Source organism: Urocitellus parryii, chromosome 7 (genome assembly GCF_045843805.1).
Source record: "Urocitellus parryii isolate mUroPar1 chromosome 7, mUroPar1.hap1, whole genome shotgun sequence".
NCBI lineage: Eukaryota > Metazoa > Chordata > Mammalia > Rodentia > Sciuridae > Urocitellus > Urocitellus parryii.
In genome coordinates, this window is record NC_135537.1 from 160,361,993 (window position 1) to 160,377,965 (window position 15,973).

A 15,973-nucleotide genomic window follows, 5' to 3' on the forward strand; every position below is an offset into this window, starting at 1 on the left:
GTGCAGTAAAAGGTTTGAGGCAGGGAATGGATAGAGAGGAGGCCATAAAAGTGGAAGGGCTGTACCAAAGGGAGCCTCATTCAGGAACTTAGACTGCACCCCTGTAGACAGAGGGGAACCACTAAAGGGTTTTAGGGGTGGGGGTGGGGATACACATACTGGTTGCAAGGAGGATGGATTAGTGGGAAATAAAACTGGAGACAGAGAGACTGAAAGGAGGTTGCAGAGGTTAGGGCCTGATCTGGGACAGAAGATGTAGGGAAGAGGAGAAGTACAGGATTTGAGACATGTTTAGGAGGAAAATGGACAGGACTTGGCAATAGGTTGGCTGAGTTTTGGGGGCATGGGACACCAGGATGACACATCGGTGTTGGGTGGGAGTTCTACTACCTGAGATAGGGATGCAGGATGCTGAGCAGGTAAGAGGGGACCTTTAGCTTTGAATTTGTGGACTTAGCACTGCTGGGGACCTCCTGTACTTTGAAGTACAGAGAAGTCAGTCAGGCTGGAGAGACAGCTTGATGAGTCAGAAGCTGACTGATCTTTGGTCATATGGTGGCCAAAGCCAAGGGAGGGCTCAAGATCCTCCAAGAAATGGGTAAAGTGAGGGGAAAGGGTGAGATATGACAGATTCCCCAAGATCTCATAGAACTGGGTGTGCCATTTGTGAATACTGCCCTCCTCCTGCCCTCTGACCATTGCTGCGCAGCACCTGGGGCTCAGTAGATTTTGGACTGAACTCAGTAGATCAGTGGGAAGACCTTGATTCCTACCCAGTGAAATCTTGACAATTTCCACACCTCTCCAATAACCACAGTTGCCTCATCGTGGAGATAACACCTATCCTATCTCAGGATATTTCTGTTTAGAGACTTAACTAAATAAACACAATAGATGTACATAACTCTTTACAGTTTATAATAAGCTTTAGATATGTGTTAGCATGCTTTATAAACTATATAAGATATTACATATAATCATTATTAGTATAGAATAAGTTGAAAGACTTCCCCTGAACAGTTCACAGGGAGGAACTAAAGGTCTGCCTCTTCAGGGCTGTCATGGGAATTTGGCTCCTATCTCAGAGTCCTGACTCAGGCAGTAGGAATTCCTCACACTCCCCTGTGATTAAACAAACACTCACTGGGCTTCAACTATGTGCTCCGGGCTCTCTGGGACACCCCAGAAGCAGGGTACTGCCTCACCCTCAAGGTGCCATCTCTCTTCCTTCAACCAACCAGTGGGGAAGAGCAGGGGAGGGTGGGTCTAGAAGACCCAGCTTGGTGAGTTGGTGGAAGCAGAGACCACCTGCGCTTTGTCCCCACCTGCAGCTTCCGAGGTGGCTGGCATGGAGCAGAAAGATGTTTGAGAACAGTTCTTCTCAGCTGCTGACTCAGGAGAACTGCTCCAGAGAGCATAGGTTCCTGGGCCTTCAACAGCCTTCTGAACTGCTCCAAGGCCTTAGGGGACTTGAGGGACTGTGGGCAGATATGTGATATGGCCTCCAGGACATTGACTCTGCCTACTTGGGATGACTTTGGTCATTGTTGTCCCCAGCAGGGAGAGGATATAGGAGGCTTCTGACCATGAATATCTCAAAGTCTCTACTAATTGAGCAGGTGAGACACTGAGGGAGGGACAGCACACACAGGGAGGTGACATAACCAGGCTGGGCCAGTTTTGCAACAGGGAAACACAGAGCTGCTTTGCTGTCTTCTGTTGTTGTCAGCTTGCTTATTAAGTGATAACCATGTGCCACATGCCAGTGGAGATCTAGATGTTTTACAAGCCTTATCTAATTTGATCCTTTTAACACCTTGTGATGTGGGTACTATTATTAGCAAAAACTTGGTGAAGTAACTTGTCCAAGAAGACATAGCTGGTGTTGGTGGGACTGGGATTCAAACCTAGGGCTATCAGGCACCCCAGCCTGCATTCCTGTTCTCAGTGATGTGTTTCTACGTCTCTTATACCCCAGCCTGCCTCACTTGCTTAGTGACAAGTCCTTAATCCCCCACCCCCCCACCCCATCTATTTCTATCTTATCTTCAGCCTAATGCCCACTTTCTCCCAGTTGTTCTGCCAGACACATAAGTCTCTCACTCCTGCTGTCCCTGCCCTTTTCCAAAGTTCTTTCTTACCACACCCAGTTCTGGGCAAGAGTACCCATGACATATTCTTCCACCATATCCATAAAAAGAAGACTTACCCTTGACATCCAAACAATCTGTTTCTTTTATTCGCCCTATGTGTATTGCTTTATGGTCTGTATGTTTGCTCCCAGTCACAGTGACTGTGTGTTTGGAGGTGGGGTGGTGTTGTGTATCTGCTTGTTAGGCTGGAAGCCCTGGAAACGTAGCAGCCTTTATCTGGATCTTTTGCTGTTTGGGCTGTATCTCTGTATTTTTTTTTCAGCTTGTCTCCCCAGCGGTCTATAAGTATGTGGTGGGCAAAGAGTATGGAGTTGATATCTGTAAACCAGCATCTGGCAGGTGTCAAGTGTTTAATGGATGCTTGTACTAGGAAGAAATGATAGAAGGGACAGCCATGTGCAGGAAGGTGTTTAATGATGGTAGTGGTCATGATGAGTGGGGACCATCATTGCTTGGTCTTGGGGGAAGGGGTATGAGGTCCCCAGTTCCCTTCCTTATCCTTCTCTTTAGATCTCAGGACAGGGGCTGGGGATGTGGCTCAAGTGGTAGCGCGCTTGCCTGGCATGCGTGCGGCCCGGGTTCGATCCTCAGCACCACATACAAGTACAATCCGTTGCAAGCCCATGTAGGGCCAGTGTCCCCTGGCTCATGCTCTGGGGCCGCTAATTGCACCCTTAACATGGCCAGCCACACCCTTCCATCCCTTCACTTTTGTTAGTCACTTAGGAAAAAACAAACTCACTGGGTGATCTCATGATGTGTGTCATCTCCTAAGGATACCACCGTTTGTTTCTTTCTTTCTTCCTTTTTATTTCTTTCTAGTGCTGGAGGTTGAACTTAGGGCCTCCTGCAAGCTAGCCAAATATTCTACCACTGACCTACATTCCCCAGCTGTCTTACTTTATTTTGAGACAGGATCTCTCTAAGTTTCCAAGGTTGGCCTTAAACTTGAGATCCTCCTGTTTCAGCCTCCCAAGTGGCTGGGTTTACAGGCCTGTGCCTCCATACCTGGCTACTGTGTTTCTTTATTTCAGTATCCCCATCAGGGCAGGGGGAGGAGATCTAATTTGTCAAGAAAAGGAAAAGCAGGTATATTGCCAAACCACCATCCATCAGCCTCCCTTGCTGTGCAGTCCCATGTTGGCCCAACACTATTGTCAACGTGCTGGGGATCTTCACATGAAGACACAATTACAGACTTCATGAAAGGTGCAGTATGCTGTGTGAAGGACCCACTGCATCCTGCATCCCGTGGGAGCCTCCCAGAGTCCAGCACTTGGCTCATGAAGAGCAAGTGCTTAAAAAAATTCGGTGTGTAGCTGGGCATGGTAGTGCATTCCAAGAGGCTGTGGCAGCAGAAGGAATCCAAGTTTGAAACCAGCTTCAACCATTTGGTAAGATCCTGTCTCAAAACTTAAAAAAAAAAAAAAAAAAGCCAGATGTGATGGTACACATCTGTAATCCCAGTGGCTACAGAGGCTGAGGCAGGAGGATGGCAAGTTCAAGGCCAGCCTCAGCAACTTAGTGAAGCCCTAAGCAACTTAGAAAACCCTTCCTCAAAATTAAAAAACAGAGTTGTGGCTCAGTGGTAGAGGGCTCACCTAGCACATGTGAGGCACTGGGTTTAATCCTCAGCACCACATAAAAATAAATAAATAAAATAAAGATATTATATCCATCTACAACTTAAAATTTTTTAAAAAATTAAAAATAGAAAGAAAGGGCTAAGGATGTGGCTCAGTAGTTAAGCACACCTGGGTTCAATTCCTGTTACCAAAAAAAGGACTTTACCACTGAGTGTAGCTCAGTGGTTACATGCAAGAAGCCCTAAGTTTGAGTACCACAGAAAGAAAGGGGAGAGAGGGAAAGAAAGACCAAGTTATTTTGTGTGTGTGTGTGTGTGTGCTAGGGATTGAACTCAGGGCCTTGTACATGCAAGGCAAGCACTCTACTAACTGAACCATATCCCCAGCCCTACCAAGCTAATTTGTTTATATATATATATATATATATCTCCCTATGAGCCAGGCATGTACACCTAGAGTCCTGGCAACTTGGGAAGCTGAGGCAGGAAGATTACAAGTTTGAGGCCAGCTTCAGTAACTCAGTGGGACCTTGTCTCAAAATAAACAATAAAAAGGGCTGGGGATGTAGCTCATTGGTAGAATGCTCCTAGGGTCAATCCCCAGTAGGAAAAAAAAAATTCTATGAACAAAGAGGTATGCTTAGAGAACCAAGGAATAGGAAGGAGTATTCAGCTCAACCTAGGGCTAAAGCATGGGGTGAGGACAGAAAACTACCAGACAGTTTTCTAGAAATAGCACATTTAAGCTGAGCCTTGCAGGGTGGATACGAATTGTGGTGGAAGGGAGAATAGAGATGGAGGAGGGGAAGTGATAGGTGTATTCAGGGAAGAGGGAAACCATGGGTGTATTCAGGGAAGGGCACCTCTGGGTGCTCTTCTACTGAGCTACATTCAAAGCCTCCCCCTCCCTTTTTTTAGACAGGGTCACTATGTTTCCAAAGCTGGCCTTGAACTTGAAATCTTCCCGCCTCAGCCTCCCAAGTCACTGGGATGACAAATGTGCACCAACAATCCCTGAACAAGTGTTGAAATTTAGTCCTGTAGAACAAGGTTCCCAACCAGTGGGCAGCAGATTCCTGGAAGACTGTGGACTGTGAAAAAGGTTTAGGAACCTGTAAATATGTAGTTTCCATTTTTTTTTTAAGTCAGTGGATACTAGAAAGATGACCACTATATGAAGAAAAGGGGTCACTTCAGAGAACGTGAAATCCAAAAGGCCAATAGATAAATGAGAAAATGTTCAACCTTACTTGAAACTGGGTATATAATTTTTAAGAGCTGCTGGAAAAAAATCACCACAAATAAAATTGATTCTCTCACTGTTCTAGAGACCAGAAATCCGAAATCAAGGTGTCAGCACGGTTGGTTGCTTCCAGAAGCTCTGAGGGACAATCTATTCTCTGCCTCTTCTGGCTTCTGGCAGTGATTGGAAGTCCTTGGTATCCCTGGGCTTGTAGCTGGGTCACCTAAATCTCTGCCTCCACTGCCACATGGTGTTCTTCCTGTATGTCTCCTCTCACACAAGGACACTAGTCCTTGGGTTTAGGGCCCACCCTAATCCAGTATGACTTAACTAAGTGCATCTGCAAAGACCCCATTTCCAAATAGGGTCATGTTCTGAGGTTCTGAGTGGACATGAATTTGGGGGACACTTTTCAATCCAGTGCATCAGGCCCAGAAAAACAAATATAAAAGACACAATGCTGCTCCTTCATTTCCATTGTACTGGAAAAAGTGGAAATATCTGTGTCACAGGTCATATTCTCCAGAACCAGGTGGCATTTTAAGAGGTAACATGATTTTTTTTTTGGCGGGGGGAGTGGTGGTGCTGGGGATTGAACCCAGGGCCTTGTGCATATGAGGTAAACACTTTATCAACTGAGCCGTTCCCAGCCTTAGGGGCAACATGATTTTTAGGGATCATTTTTCTGTGAGAGGAAACAAATGGAGGTAGGACTGGGCAGAGGAAGAAATCCAATGACCCTGCAAGCCGGACTAATTTTGGATGGATCGGGTGGGGCTCTGGGGTGAATTTCACGGTTGAAATGGCTGGATTTCTATTTCTCTAGAAGTGGGTTGCCCCAGAAGGACATACCTTCTGGTGATGTGCTTCCAATAGCTGAGGCAGACCTTGAAGGAGCCCCTGGCTGGTGGCTAACTGCTGTTCATCCTCGTCTGCCACAGTCTGACAATGCAGAGAATTAGAACGAAGAGTATGGCAGGCTGAAAATGCTCCCCCCGGCCGGGTATAGTGGCACATGCCTGTAATTCCAGGGACTGGGGAGGCTGAAGCAGGAGGATCTTAAGTTCAAACCAGCCTCAGCAATGTAGCAAGGCCCTAAGCAACTTGGAGAGACACTGTCTCAAAATAAAAAATAAAAAGGACTCAGTGGTTCAAGCCCTATACAAAAAAAAAAAAAAAAAGCCCCACTAAAGATCTGCATCAAATCCCTGGAACCTGTGAGGTGACCTTATTTGGGAAAAGGGACTTTGCAGATGTGATTATGTGAAGAATCATGCAATGAGATGATCCTGGATCCTCCGGGTGGGTCTTAAATGCCATCCCAAGTGTCCTCATAAGAGAACAGCAGAGGGAGTTGTGCTGGACATGAAAGTGGACAAGGTGATGTGAAGACAGAAGTGGCAAAGATGCAAGTAGTGTGGACACATGCCAAGCTTGCTACTGTCACCAGCAGCTAGAGCAGACAACCAGCAGATCTCCTTGGAGTTTCTACAGGGTCCAAGGCCCTGGAAACAAATTGGTCTTGGCCCAGGGAAACTAATATTAGACTTCTGACTTCCTTTAAAGAATCAATTTCTGTTGTTTTACACCATTGACTTTGGGGTGATCTGTTATGGCAAATTGTTAGTGTGCCTAGTTAGAGGATTCACCTCGGGGGCGGCTTCAAGGATCACAGTTTACTCACACAGGCACATGAGCTGCTCAGACCCCCATTCCTTCCCCCAAAGCAAGAAGGCCTTCCCCAGTGACAGCCTCGCTTCCCAGAACAGAACAGAACAGAATGCAGCTCTGCCCACCCCGCCCCGCCCCACCTCTCAATGCTCTTGGGGTAGCCCACCCGAGACTCTTCTTTGTCCTTGATCTACTTGTCACCCTGACCAGGCTGGCCCCTGCAGGATCTCCAGTCTCTTGGCCAGAGAAGGGGAACACAATGGCTCCCCCCTTCTCTCTGATTTGGGAAAGAAATATCCTTGGAACCTACAACTACTCCCTTTGCAAAAATCAGTAAAATGGGAAGAATACATATGATCTGATGGGACCCTGCAGCTGTATACCCAATAGGGCACAAAGGTCCTTGGCACTCTTATGTGAATTTATCTTGCTTTATTCAGCAAGAACACACTTGTGGAAACATGTACACTGTACATTTGTATATGCTGTGTAACCCTTGAACTTAGTTTTAGAAGGTGTGCTTAAAGGTACAGTACTTTAGACAACAGTAAAGTAGGCTGAACAGGGGGAGTTGGATTCATAGTGCCCAGCCCTGATCTCAAAGTCCTCTCTCTACCCTGCTCCTCCTAGAATAAACCCCCTGAAGACCAAGGGTTGGGCCAAGCTGGTCCCTCCCAGGAGGATGGGCTGGAGGCTCCTCAGTCTGCACCTGGTCCCTGTGGCACTCAGGAGGGCAGGCCATATGATGGGCCTGACACCGCAGCTCTCACTCAGATCCTTCTCCACTGTAGAATGAGAGAACAAGGTTTTGTTCCCCTGGGTCTCAGGCACCAGAAAGGCCTAGATTTCAGAAGCACCTCCAGGACAAGCCCTTTTCTATATCAATAGGAAATGGGGACCCGCCCCTGGGTTACTGCCCCCAAATTGAAGTGCATTCCACCCTCCTCCTGGCCTCTCCAGACACCTGAGCTGGGATGAGTTTTTGGCTTCTTCCGGTGTCTTTTAAACCAGACATCCACTCTCTTTGGGCTTTTAGAGAATGAGGGGTCTTGGAAGCTATGGGCACGTTCCTGGACAACTGTGTGTTCTTTGCACTAGAGGCAGAGGGACCTTGGAAAATAATATCCCCTAATTTATATCCCCTCCAGGAGACTATAACGTAAGAGAAGCCAGATCTGGAACCAGAAGAAGTCTTTAAATGGGCTTTCTCTCTCATTTATTTTTCCTAGGGAGTATAAGATAAAGCAAGTGGCTATATGAAGAGTTTTGTTTTGTTCATTCGTTTTTTGGTACAGACAATGCTACATTGGTGTTTAAAGTTGGCCTTAAATACCTACTATATGTCAGGTCTGTATCAGTAATAGATCATTCTGGGCTTAAGGAGCTAATTTTTTTTTTTTTGGTACTGGGGATTGAACCCAGGGGTGCTTTACCACATCCTCAGTTCTGTTTTTCTTTTTCCAGACAAGTTTTTAGGTTCTTGCTAAATTGATGAGGCTAGTCTTGGATTTGAGATCCTCCTCTCTCCGCCTCCCAGTTTGTTGGGATTACAAGTGTATGCTACTACACTTGGCCTGGGAGCTAAAATTCTATAAGTGAGGCCAACACATGAATAGATCATTGTTTTTTTTTTTTTTTGTATAATCAATCATGGTATATATCATGTCAAGTAAAAGTATATGAACAAAGCCAGGCGTGGTGGGGCACGCCTGTAATCCCAGAGGCTCCATGAGGCTGGGGCAGGAGGTTTGCAAGTTCAAATCTAGCCTCAGCAAAAGCGAGGCACTAAGCAACTCAGTGAGACCCTGTTTCTAAATAAAATACAAAATAGGGCTGGGGATGTGGCTCAGTGGTTGAGTGCCCCTGAGTTTAATCCCTGGTACTCCCCCAAAACAAAACAAAACAAAAACCCAAAAGTATATGAACAAGCTCTAGGGGGCACAAGAAAATTCCTGGTGGTGTAGGAGGTGTAATAATTAATTCAGGTTTTGGGTTGCACAGGTGGTGGGGAGGCAATTCCTAGCCCAAAACAAAGCAAGCACTCTTTTTTCTGGGGGTACCAGGGATTGAACTCAGGGGCACTTGACCACTGAGCCACATCCCCAGCCCTTTTTTGTATTTTTATTTAGAGTTGCTTAACATCTCACCATTGCTAAAGCTGGCTTTGAACTCATGATCCTCCTACCTCAGCCTCTCAAACTGCTGGGATTACAGGCATGTGCCACTGCACCCAGCTCACAGCAAGTACTCTTAATCTCACCCTCCTAAGCAACTTAATCTCACCCTCCTTAACCCAGTGTTGAGGGAGATTTAGGAAGGGTGGATTGAGCAGGAGGGCTGGAAAGCTATTGAGGCCCCCATCAGAATAAGTCAAGTCAAGGGGGTTCTGCTATGGGCCATGGGGAACCTCTGAAGCCCTCTCCATCCAAAGACTAGGGTCAGGGAGCTATTTGGGATGGACAGGAATAGAAAAACCCCAGGTCATAAGAAGTTGAAACAAGTAAAAGCCGAGTTGGAGATAATGAGACAGGTTTGAGATTTGCCTAGTTAAGATGTAAAATGTACTTTGAGGGGGAGCCAGGGATAGGGGGAATTTTATGCCTTTTATCTTCTCAGTGCCTCACTCTGTGCCTGGCACACACAGCCAGTGCAAGAGGGAGTAGACTTGGGGTAGACTGGGCAGCTAAACTGAGCAGCCCTGGGCACAGGAAGCTGCAGGGTTGTTGGCTATGCCCCAGATGTTTCCCAGCAGAAAGAGAGTGCGAATGCCAAAAGGCCATCACAGGGTGGGTGCAAAACATTTTCCAAGGCCAGTTGTCTGGCTGAGGCGGGTTTGTAGGATGCTGTGGGGCAGCGAATCAGTGAGAAGAGCACCGCTGTGTGCACACTCTGCCTCGCCCCCACTGTGTGCTGGCATCTGTCTCCTTTCTTTAGCTTTCTCCCCTTTCCTGAAAGATTGCCCTTGGGTTTGCCAACTTTACAATCCCTGGGAAAGCCTTTCCAACAGACTGCAGGAAGCTTAGGGGGAGTTGAGCCAAGTACCCAAGTTTGGGGTGGGAGGCCACCACAGTTCTCCTTGAGAGTCTGAGAAAAGTATAATCCAATGCAGAAAAGCCGGTGCCTCTCGGCCCACACCTGGAATTTTGCATATGATTCCAAGGGCCTCAAACCCAAGAGGAGGGGAGTGAGGATGTTTGAGGTTGTGGTGTCCTGGAGAACCTTGCCCCAGGGAGGGGCCTGTGCCCTCTTTTCCCTCCTAGGGAGATCTTAACAAGGGGCCCTTCAGGTCATATGGGAAGCACAGCCCCCAACCCAGCGCCCACGGAGGAGCTTTGGCTTTGGGTGGGGAGAGACAACCTGAGAACCGGTCTGCCAACCAGTTTAACCAGGGACTGGTTTCGACTTGGGGAGTTCAAAGTGAGCAGCGGCCTTTAACCCTTTCCCAGTAGTGCCCTGGGCGATGGAGAGGTGGTGGTCCATGCTAAAAAGGGGTCAGAGTCTCTTTGGACCATGAAATGGTTGAGGGTGACCTTGGCCACAGCTGGCCAGTACAACCAGATACCCAAGAATGGGGAAACTGAGGAGAGAGACTCCCATGCTTCCTTACCCTGGACTTCCCTTGGGATTCCCTCCTCCAGGCTGGCGGTCCCAGGAGGACCCTGGCTTCTGGGTAGATGCAGGGTCTTGGGGATTGGGTTTCTGGGGGTGATGAATATTCATCAGCCTGAGCCAGCCTCTGCTTCTGTTTACTTAGCTGGGAGGGGCCGGGTTTCAGGTTCACCTTGACTCTGGGAGCTGCAGCGGAGCAGGTACCCGCTCCTGCACCTGTTTCTTTTGCACCTGACGTGCAGCTGCTCCTACCCACCTCTCCTGGCTGAGCCTGGCCTGCGCGGCACCCTGGAGGCATCCTCTCCTCCCCCAGCCTCACCCTCCCAGGGCAGCTCCTCCACTCAGCTCCTTCTCTAGGGAAGGTCTCGCCTCCAGTCCGGAGCAGTCAGAATTACAGGTACAAGCAGAGGGCCAGTGGGTGGGGAAATCAAGGCACAGTCCCTATTTGGGACTCCCAGTGCTGCCTCCATGGCTGACAAGCCCAGTAGGGAGGGGGAATACAGGGGCTATCTCCTTCCAATCTCATCCCACTGGCCCTTTGGAGTCAATCCAGGCCTCCAACAGAGGTCCTGCTGAGAAAGTCTTGCTCCCAAGGAGTTAGTTCTCTATTAACTCTAAACCCAAGCCCACTCCTGTTCCTCCCCCAGCTAGGACGACGTGTCTGGTTGTCTGGTAGGAGCACCTCACTTTTCCTATCCAGGGTACTCTAATTATCCAGAGTGGACAAGGGCCATGAGGGACCCTGCTGAGGGTGGGGGAAAGGTTCTGGGTTTTCTCAATGCAGAAATTTGACTGACACCCCCCCCCCCCCCCCCCCCCGCCTTATGCCCTTTCCCCAGTCAATGGTTAACTTGTCTCAACTCAGAAGAGGCCATGCAAAGCCCTTCTGAGTAGTTCATTGAGCATACCTAGGGTGGTGGGGACTGTCCTGTGGCGGCACCCATGTGCAGGGTGCTGGCCACCAAAGGTAGACTGACCCATGAGGAGTTTTGTGGGCCCAAAGTTGTGCAAGTAGCAGAGGTGGAATTGGCATCCTCAGGGGCTGATTTCCAACATCCACGGATTGCAGTGCCCCAGGGCAAGGGCCCAGCCCTCAGCATGGCCAGCTCAGGGCTCTGAACAAGCAGACTGCAGGGCTCGTGTTACCAAATGCTGCATTTATGGGAGTTCCTGTACCCTGTTCCTCAGCCTCAGAAAATTCCTGCTGGCCTTCTGGTGTCACCTGGATTCTGTACCCTCCACCTGGGAGCTGTCACAGCCCACTCCTAGGTGTGCTGAGAACCGGATCACAACCTTCCCAAACCCAGAAGGCCAGCAAGATCGGGCATGGACATATGGCTGGAGATATCTTGCTCTTTGCGATTTTGAGTATTTGGGAAGTTTGGCTATCATACCACCTTTGGAAACCATCAGATTTTACTGTCTTTTAAGGGCCACTACTTAAAGCTCACTGGGTTATTGTATAAAGCAAATAGTTCTCTTATTTCTCTTGTTTTGCAAATTCAGATTTCCATATGTTAGGCTTGCCTAAAGGGACAAACACCTGTTTACTTGTGCTCAGATGTCCTCCTGAACAGGAGGGACAGGAGGGCCTGGCAAAGAGCATCCTAGGAAGACTAGGATACAAGTCCAGGAGACAAGGGCACCAATGACTTGGTGTCTTGGTGCAGGCCCTAAGGCAGGATATAGGCCATCCCTGTTTCTATGGCTTTTTGATTCGTTTTTTTTTTGTGAATTGTGGCATCCTTTACTCCAAGGAGTCAGGCTCTATGGATGCCAACTTGAAATATGGTCCCTATTTAAATAGGTATTTTTAAATTTGTTGAAATAGGTATATTTTAGCTGGCACAGGCAGAGGCCCCTTGCATAGGTTTAGGAAATCGGTGTTAGAGGAATTTCGGGCACTGGATCCCCTTTCCCTGCATTCTCAATTCTCTGGCAGCTCCACATGAGTGATGGTGGGGCCGGGGTACCCACAAAGCAGCGACTGGGGCACCCACAGAGCAAGCGAGCACCCTGTTCCTCCTTCCCTCCCCTCCCCACAGCTCCTTCCAGAGGCCCATTCTGGAACATCAAGTTCTGTGCAAGGCTGTGCTAAGCCCAGGCGGGGCAAGCTGCCAAAGCAAACCTCTCAGGCCGTCCCTTGGTGTACTCACCTCTCCAGGGCACCCTGGAAGTATTGTGCCCTAAGAGGAGCTGCCCAAGGTCTCTCCTTGGCGTCTCTTGCTATTTGAGCCCAGCTGAACGGGCAGAATGGGAGAAGTGGGGTGTGCTTTTTGGACAAAGAGGTGGGAAGGAGTTCCCACCAGCAGGTACCAGGGGAAGGGAGTATGGCTGTGGAGGAGTGGCAGCAACAAGGGCATTCCGCTCATGCCCAGGCCAGGTCCTGCTTTTCATTTTTCCTAAATTTGATATGTTTCTCCCTCTAAAAATATCTGTACTCCATGGAAATTCTGGAAATGAGAAAACCAGAGGGGAGAAAGCAGTCTCTATTCCTTTTATATAAAGAAAACCACTAACAATCATTTGTAATATTTCTTTTTTTAAAATTTTGTTTTTTAGTTGTAGATGGACACAACATCTTTATTTTTTTATATATCTATTTTTTAGTTATTGGAAGACACAACATCTTTGTTTGTATGTGGTTCTGAGAATCGAACCCGGGCCGCACGCATGCCAGGCGAGCGCGCTACCGCTTGAGCCACATCCCCAGCCCCACAACATCTTTATTTTTATTTGTTTATTTTTATGTGGTGCTGTGGTTTAAACTCAGTGCCTCCTGCATGCTAGGCAAGCACTGTACCACTGAGCCACAACCCCAGCCCTTGGCATATTTCTTTGTGATCTTTTTACAAAACATTGTAAAATCTATATTTAAAACTTATAATCCCAGCTTTGCAGGAGGTTCACAAGTTCCAGGCCATCCTGAACAACTTAGAAAGACCATGTCTCAAAAGAAAAAATAAAAAGGCCTAGGGAAGTATGGTAGAGCACCCCTGGGTTTGATCCCCAGTACCTCCACACACACACCCCATAGTAAAGACTGTCAGCTTTTATAAGGAGGTAATATATTTGCTTGAACCCGGGCCACCTGGCCATGTAGATTTCTGGTATCTCCTGGCTTCTGTTCTCTCCTCCTGGGAGCTGTCATCACAGCCCACTCCTAGGTGTCCTGAGAACCAGATCACAACCCTCCCAGACCCAGAGATGCCTTTATTTATCCTCACTCTGCTCCACTCCTGCCTTACCTGTCCCCCAGACATCGATGGTACCCAGAACTTCTGCTAGCTCATGCAGCACCTTGGTGGAACTTAGCCAAAGATGTGTCTCTGGATTGGCAGCTCCATGTCGGGGCACACGGTTTTGGAGTGGAGAAGCCTGCGTTTTTTTTATCCTTACACCTCTCAAAGATCTGTCCTTGTGGTGGGGTGGTGGGGAAAGGAAACCATCCCTTAGTAATTGCCACCCTTATCCTAATTTTTACTTTGTAAAGCATGTCTACCTCTGTGGGCCAGGATTAACAGGAGAGCTAAATGTTAGGGCTGGTGAGGACAGATAAGGAAACTGAGGCCCAGAGAAGTGATTTACCAGAGGTCACAAAGCTAGACAGTGCCCAGGACTTCCCACTCCCAGCTGGAAGCTCCCCATTCTCCCATGATCCTTTTATTTTGTAAAGCAGGAAAGATGTATTTGGCTTATAGTTTCACAGGGTTCAGTCCCTGTGGCTTTAGTCATAGGGGCTAGTTGAACATCATGGCAGAAAGTGTGTGGTGGGGGCTGGGGTCGTGGCTCAGTGGTAGAGCACTTGTCTCACGTGTGTGAGACACTGGGTTCGATTCTTAGCACTGCATTCTAAGCAAAATGCACAGGATGTTTCTGTCTGCGTGACCAGTCATGGTCTGCCCACTCTGGGCAGCAGGGCCCAATGGTGGATTGGGAAGGGCTTGGTTCTGGTGTGCAGATCCTGCATGCCCTGTGACCAGGCAAGTTGTTCCAGGGCCCACAGTCCTGATGGCCTGGAAGGAATGACCTCAAAGCTTCCTATAGAGTGTCTCTGTGGGACAACAGGGTGTAGTTGTTCCATTGTCCTTCTGTCTGGCCCAGGGAGTCCCTCTTGTTTGCTTTGGTGGCTCTTATCCTAGACTCTTCTTTCTTTCATACTCTCCCAAAGCATTACATCACACCACCTATTCAAACCCTGGGTTTCTTTGGCCCTATCTTCAATTCTTCCTTCAACTCTTCAAATAGTTGGTGGTTGCCAGGCTCGGTGCCTCACGCCTGTAATCCCAGTAGTTTAGGAGGCTGAGGCAGGAGGATTGCGAGTTCAAAGCCAGCCTCAGCAAAAGTGAGGTGCTAAGCAACTTAGTGAGACCCTGTCTCTAAATAAAATACAAAACAGGGCTGGGGATGTGGCTTAGTGGTCCAGTGCCCTGAGTTCAATTCCCAGGACCCCGCCTCCAGAAAAATAATGTGATTACTAAAGAGGCTGGAGAGGGCTGATCCAAGCTGCCCACAGGATTTGCCCACTGACCTTTGTCCCCTTCCCCTGCTCCAGCAGAAAGTCTCCCCTCGACTCAGGGAGCGTCATGACTGAAGTTGGTTGGTGGAAGTTGACCTTCCTCCGGAAAAAGAAATCCAGTCCCAAGGTGCTGTACGAGATCCCTGACACCTATGCCCAAACGGAGGGAGGCACAGAGACTCCGAGGCCCGACACTGGAGGCCCCAACAGCGACTTTAACACTCGTCTGGAGAAGATTGTGGATAAGAACACAAAGGGCAAGCACGTCAAAGTCTCCAATTCGGGTCGCTTCAAGGAGAAGAAAAAAGTCCGGGCCATGCTGGCGGAGAACCCCAGCCTCTTTGATGACCAAGAGAACAAAGGACAGTGAGAGGGGCCGAGGAGGATGCTAGCATCTCCCTGCTCCTTGCCATCAGCCGGATCTGAGACAGGAGCTTGCCACGCTGGCCTCTGGTCATAGCTGAAGCCTTAGGGGCAGTTGTTGCCTGCTGGCAGGAAACGTTTGGGTTTTAAGTTTGTGTTTCTGTGCCCCAGCTTTGTGTAAGGCCTGGGAGACCCCAGGCTCCCCTCCTCCTCCCCTGACCACATACAATGGCACTCTTGAATGAGGAGGAAAACTCCCACCCTGGAAGCACAGCCCTCCTTGGAGGTGAGCAAGGGGAGTAGAGAGGAGGAGTGGCAGGCTCCACCTCCCCTGTGAACACAGGGTCAAGGGTGAGTTTGAATTGCTGCTCCCTCTACTTTCTCTACTTGTAACTGTTCCCTGGACCAATCCTAGGAGAGCACATTTTCCAGAAGCCACAGCCACGTGATTGGGGGAGGGGATGGTTTCCTTGGTGCCAGAGGCGGAGATGTTGAACTTGAGCTCACCTCTTAACACAAGTGGTAAACTTCCTGGAACTTTGCCCCCAGGTGTGGAGTAGCAGAGGACCAAGTCACTCCCTGGGAGAGCTGCAGAAGGCCCGACCAGTGACCCCCCAGGTTTCTGTGTTGCCCCTTGTGCAGAGACCCTCAAAGGGAAGCCTCACCAGCCAAGGAGCCAAACTGGTGGTGTGGGTGGGAAAGCTCTGGTAGGAACTAAAAGCAGCCAGTTTTCTCCTCTCGTCCTCCTCCGATAGTATTTAAGACATGAATCATGGAGCTTTTAATTTTGTTTAAAAAGTAATTGAAGGTTTCTCTTTGTGATAAACAAT

At 48.6% G+C, this 15,973-nt stretch overlaps 1 protein-coding gene across 1 annotated transcript; it reads left to right on the forward strand.

The window, feature by feature from the left end:
* Positions 1-14,847: 14,847 nt before the first annotated feature.
* Prr15l (proline rich 15 like) lies at positions 14,848-15,150 on the forward strand. Its single transcript, XM_026386736.1, has one exon. The coding sequence runs from the start codon at positions 14,848-14,850 to the stop codon at positions 15,148-15,150; it is 303 nt and encodes a 100-aa protein (XP_026242521.1).
* The last annotated feature ends 823 nt before the right edge of the window (positions 15,151-15,973 follow it).

Coding starts and splice junctions, on each gene's coding strand:
- Prr15l (XM_026386736.1), top strand. CDS start 14,848: ATGACTGAAGTTGGTTGGTGGAAGTTGACCTTCCTCCGGAAAAAGAAA.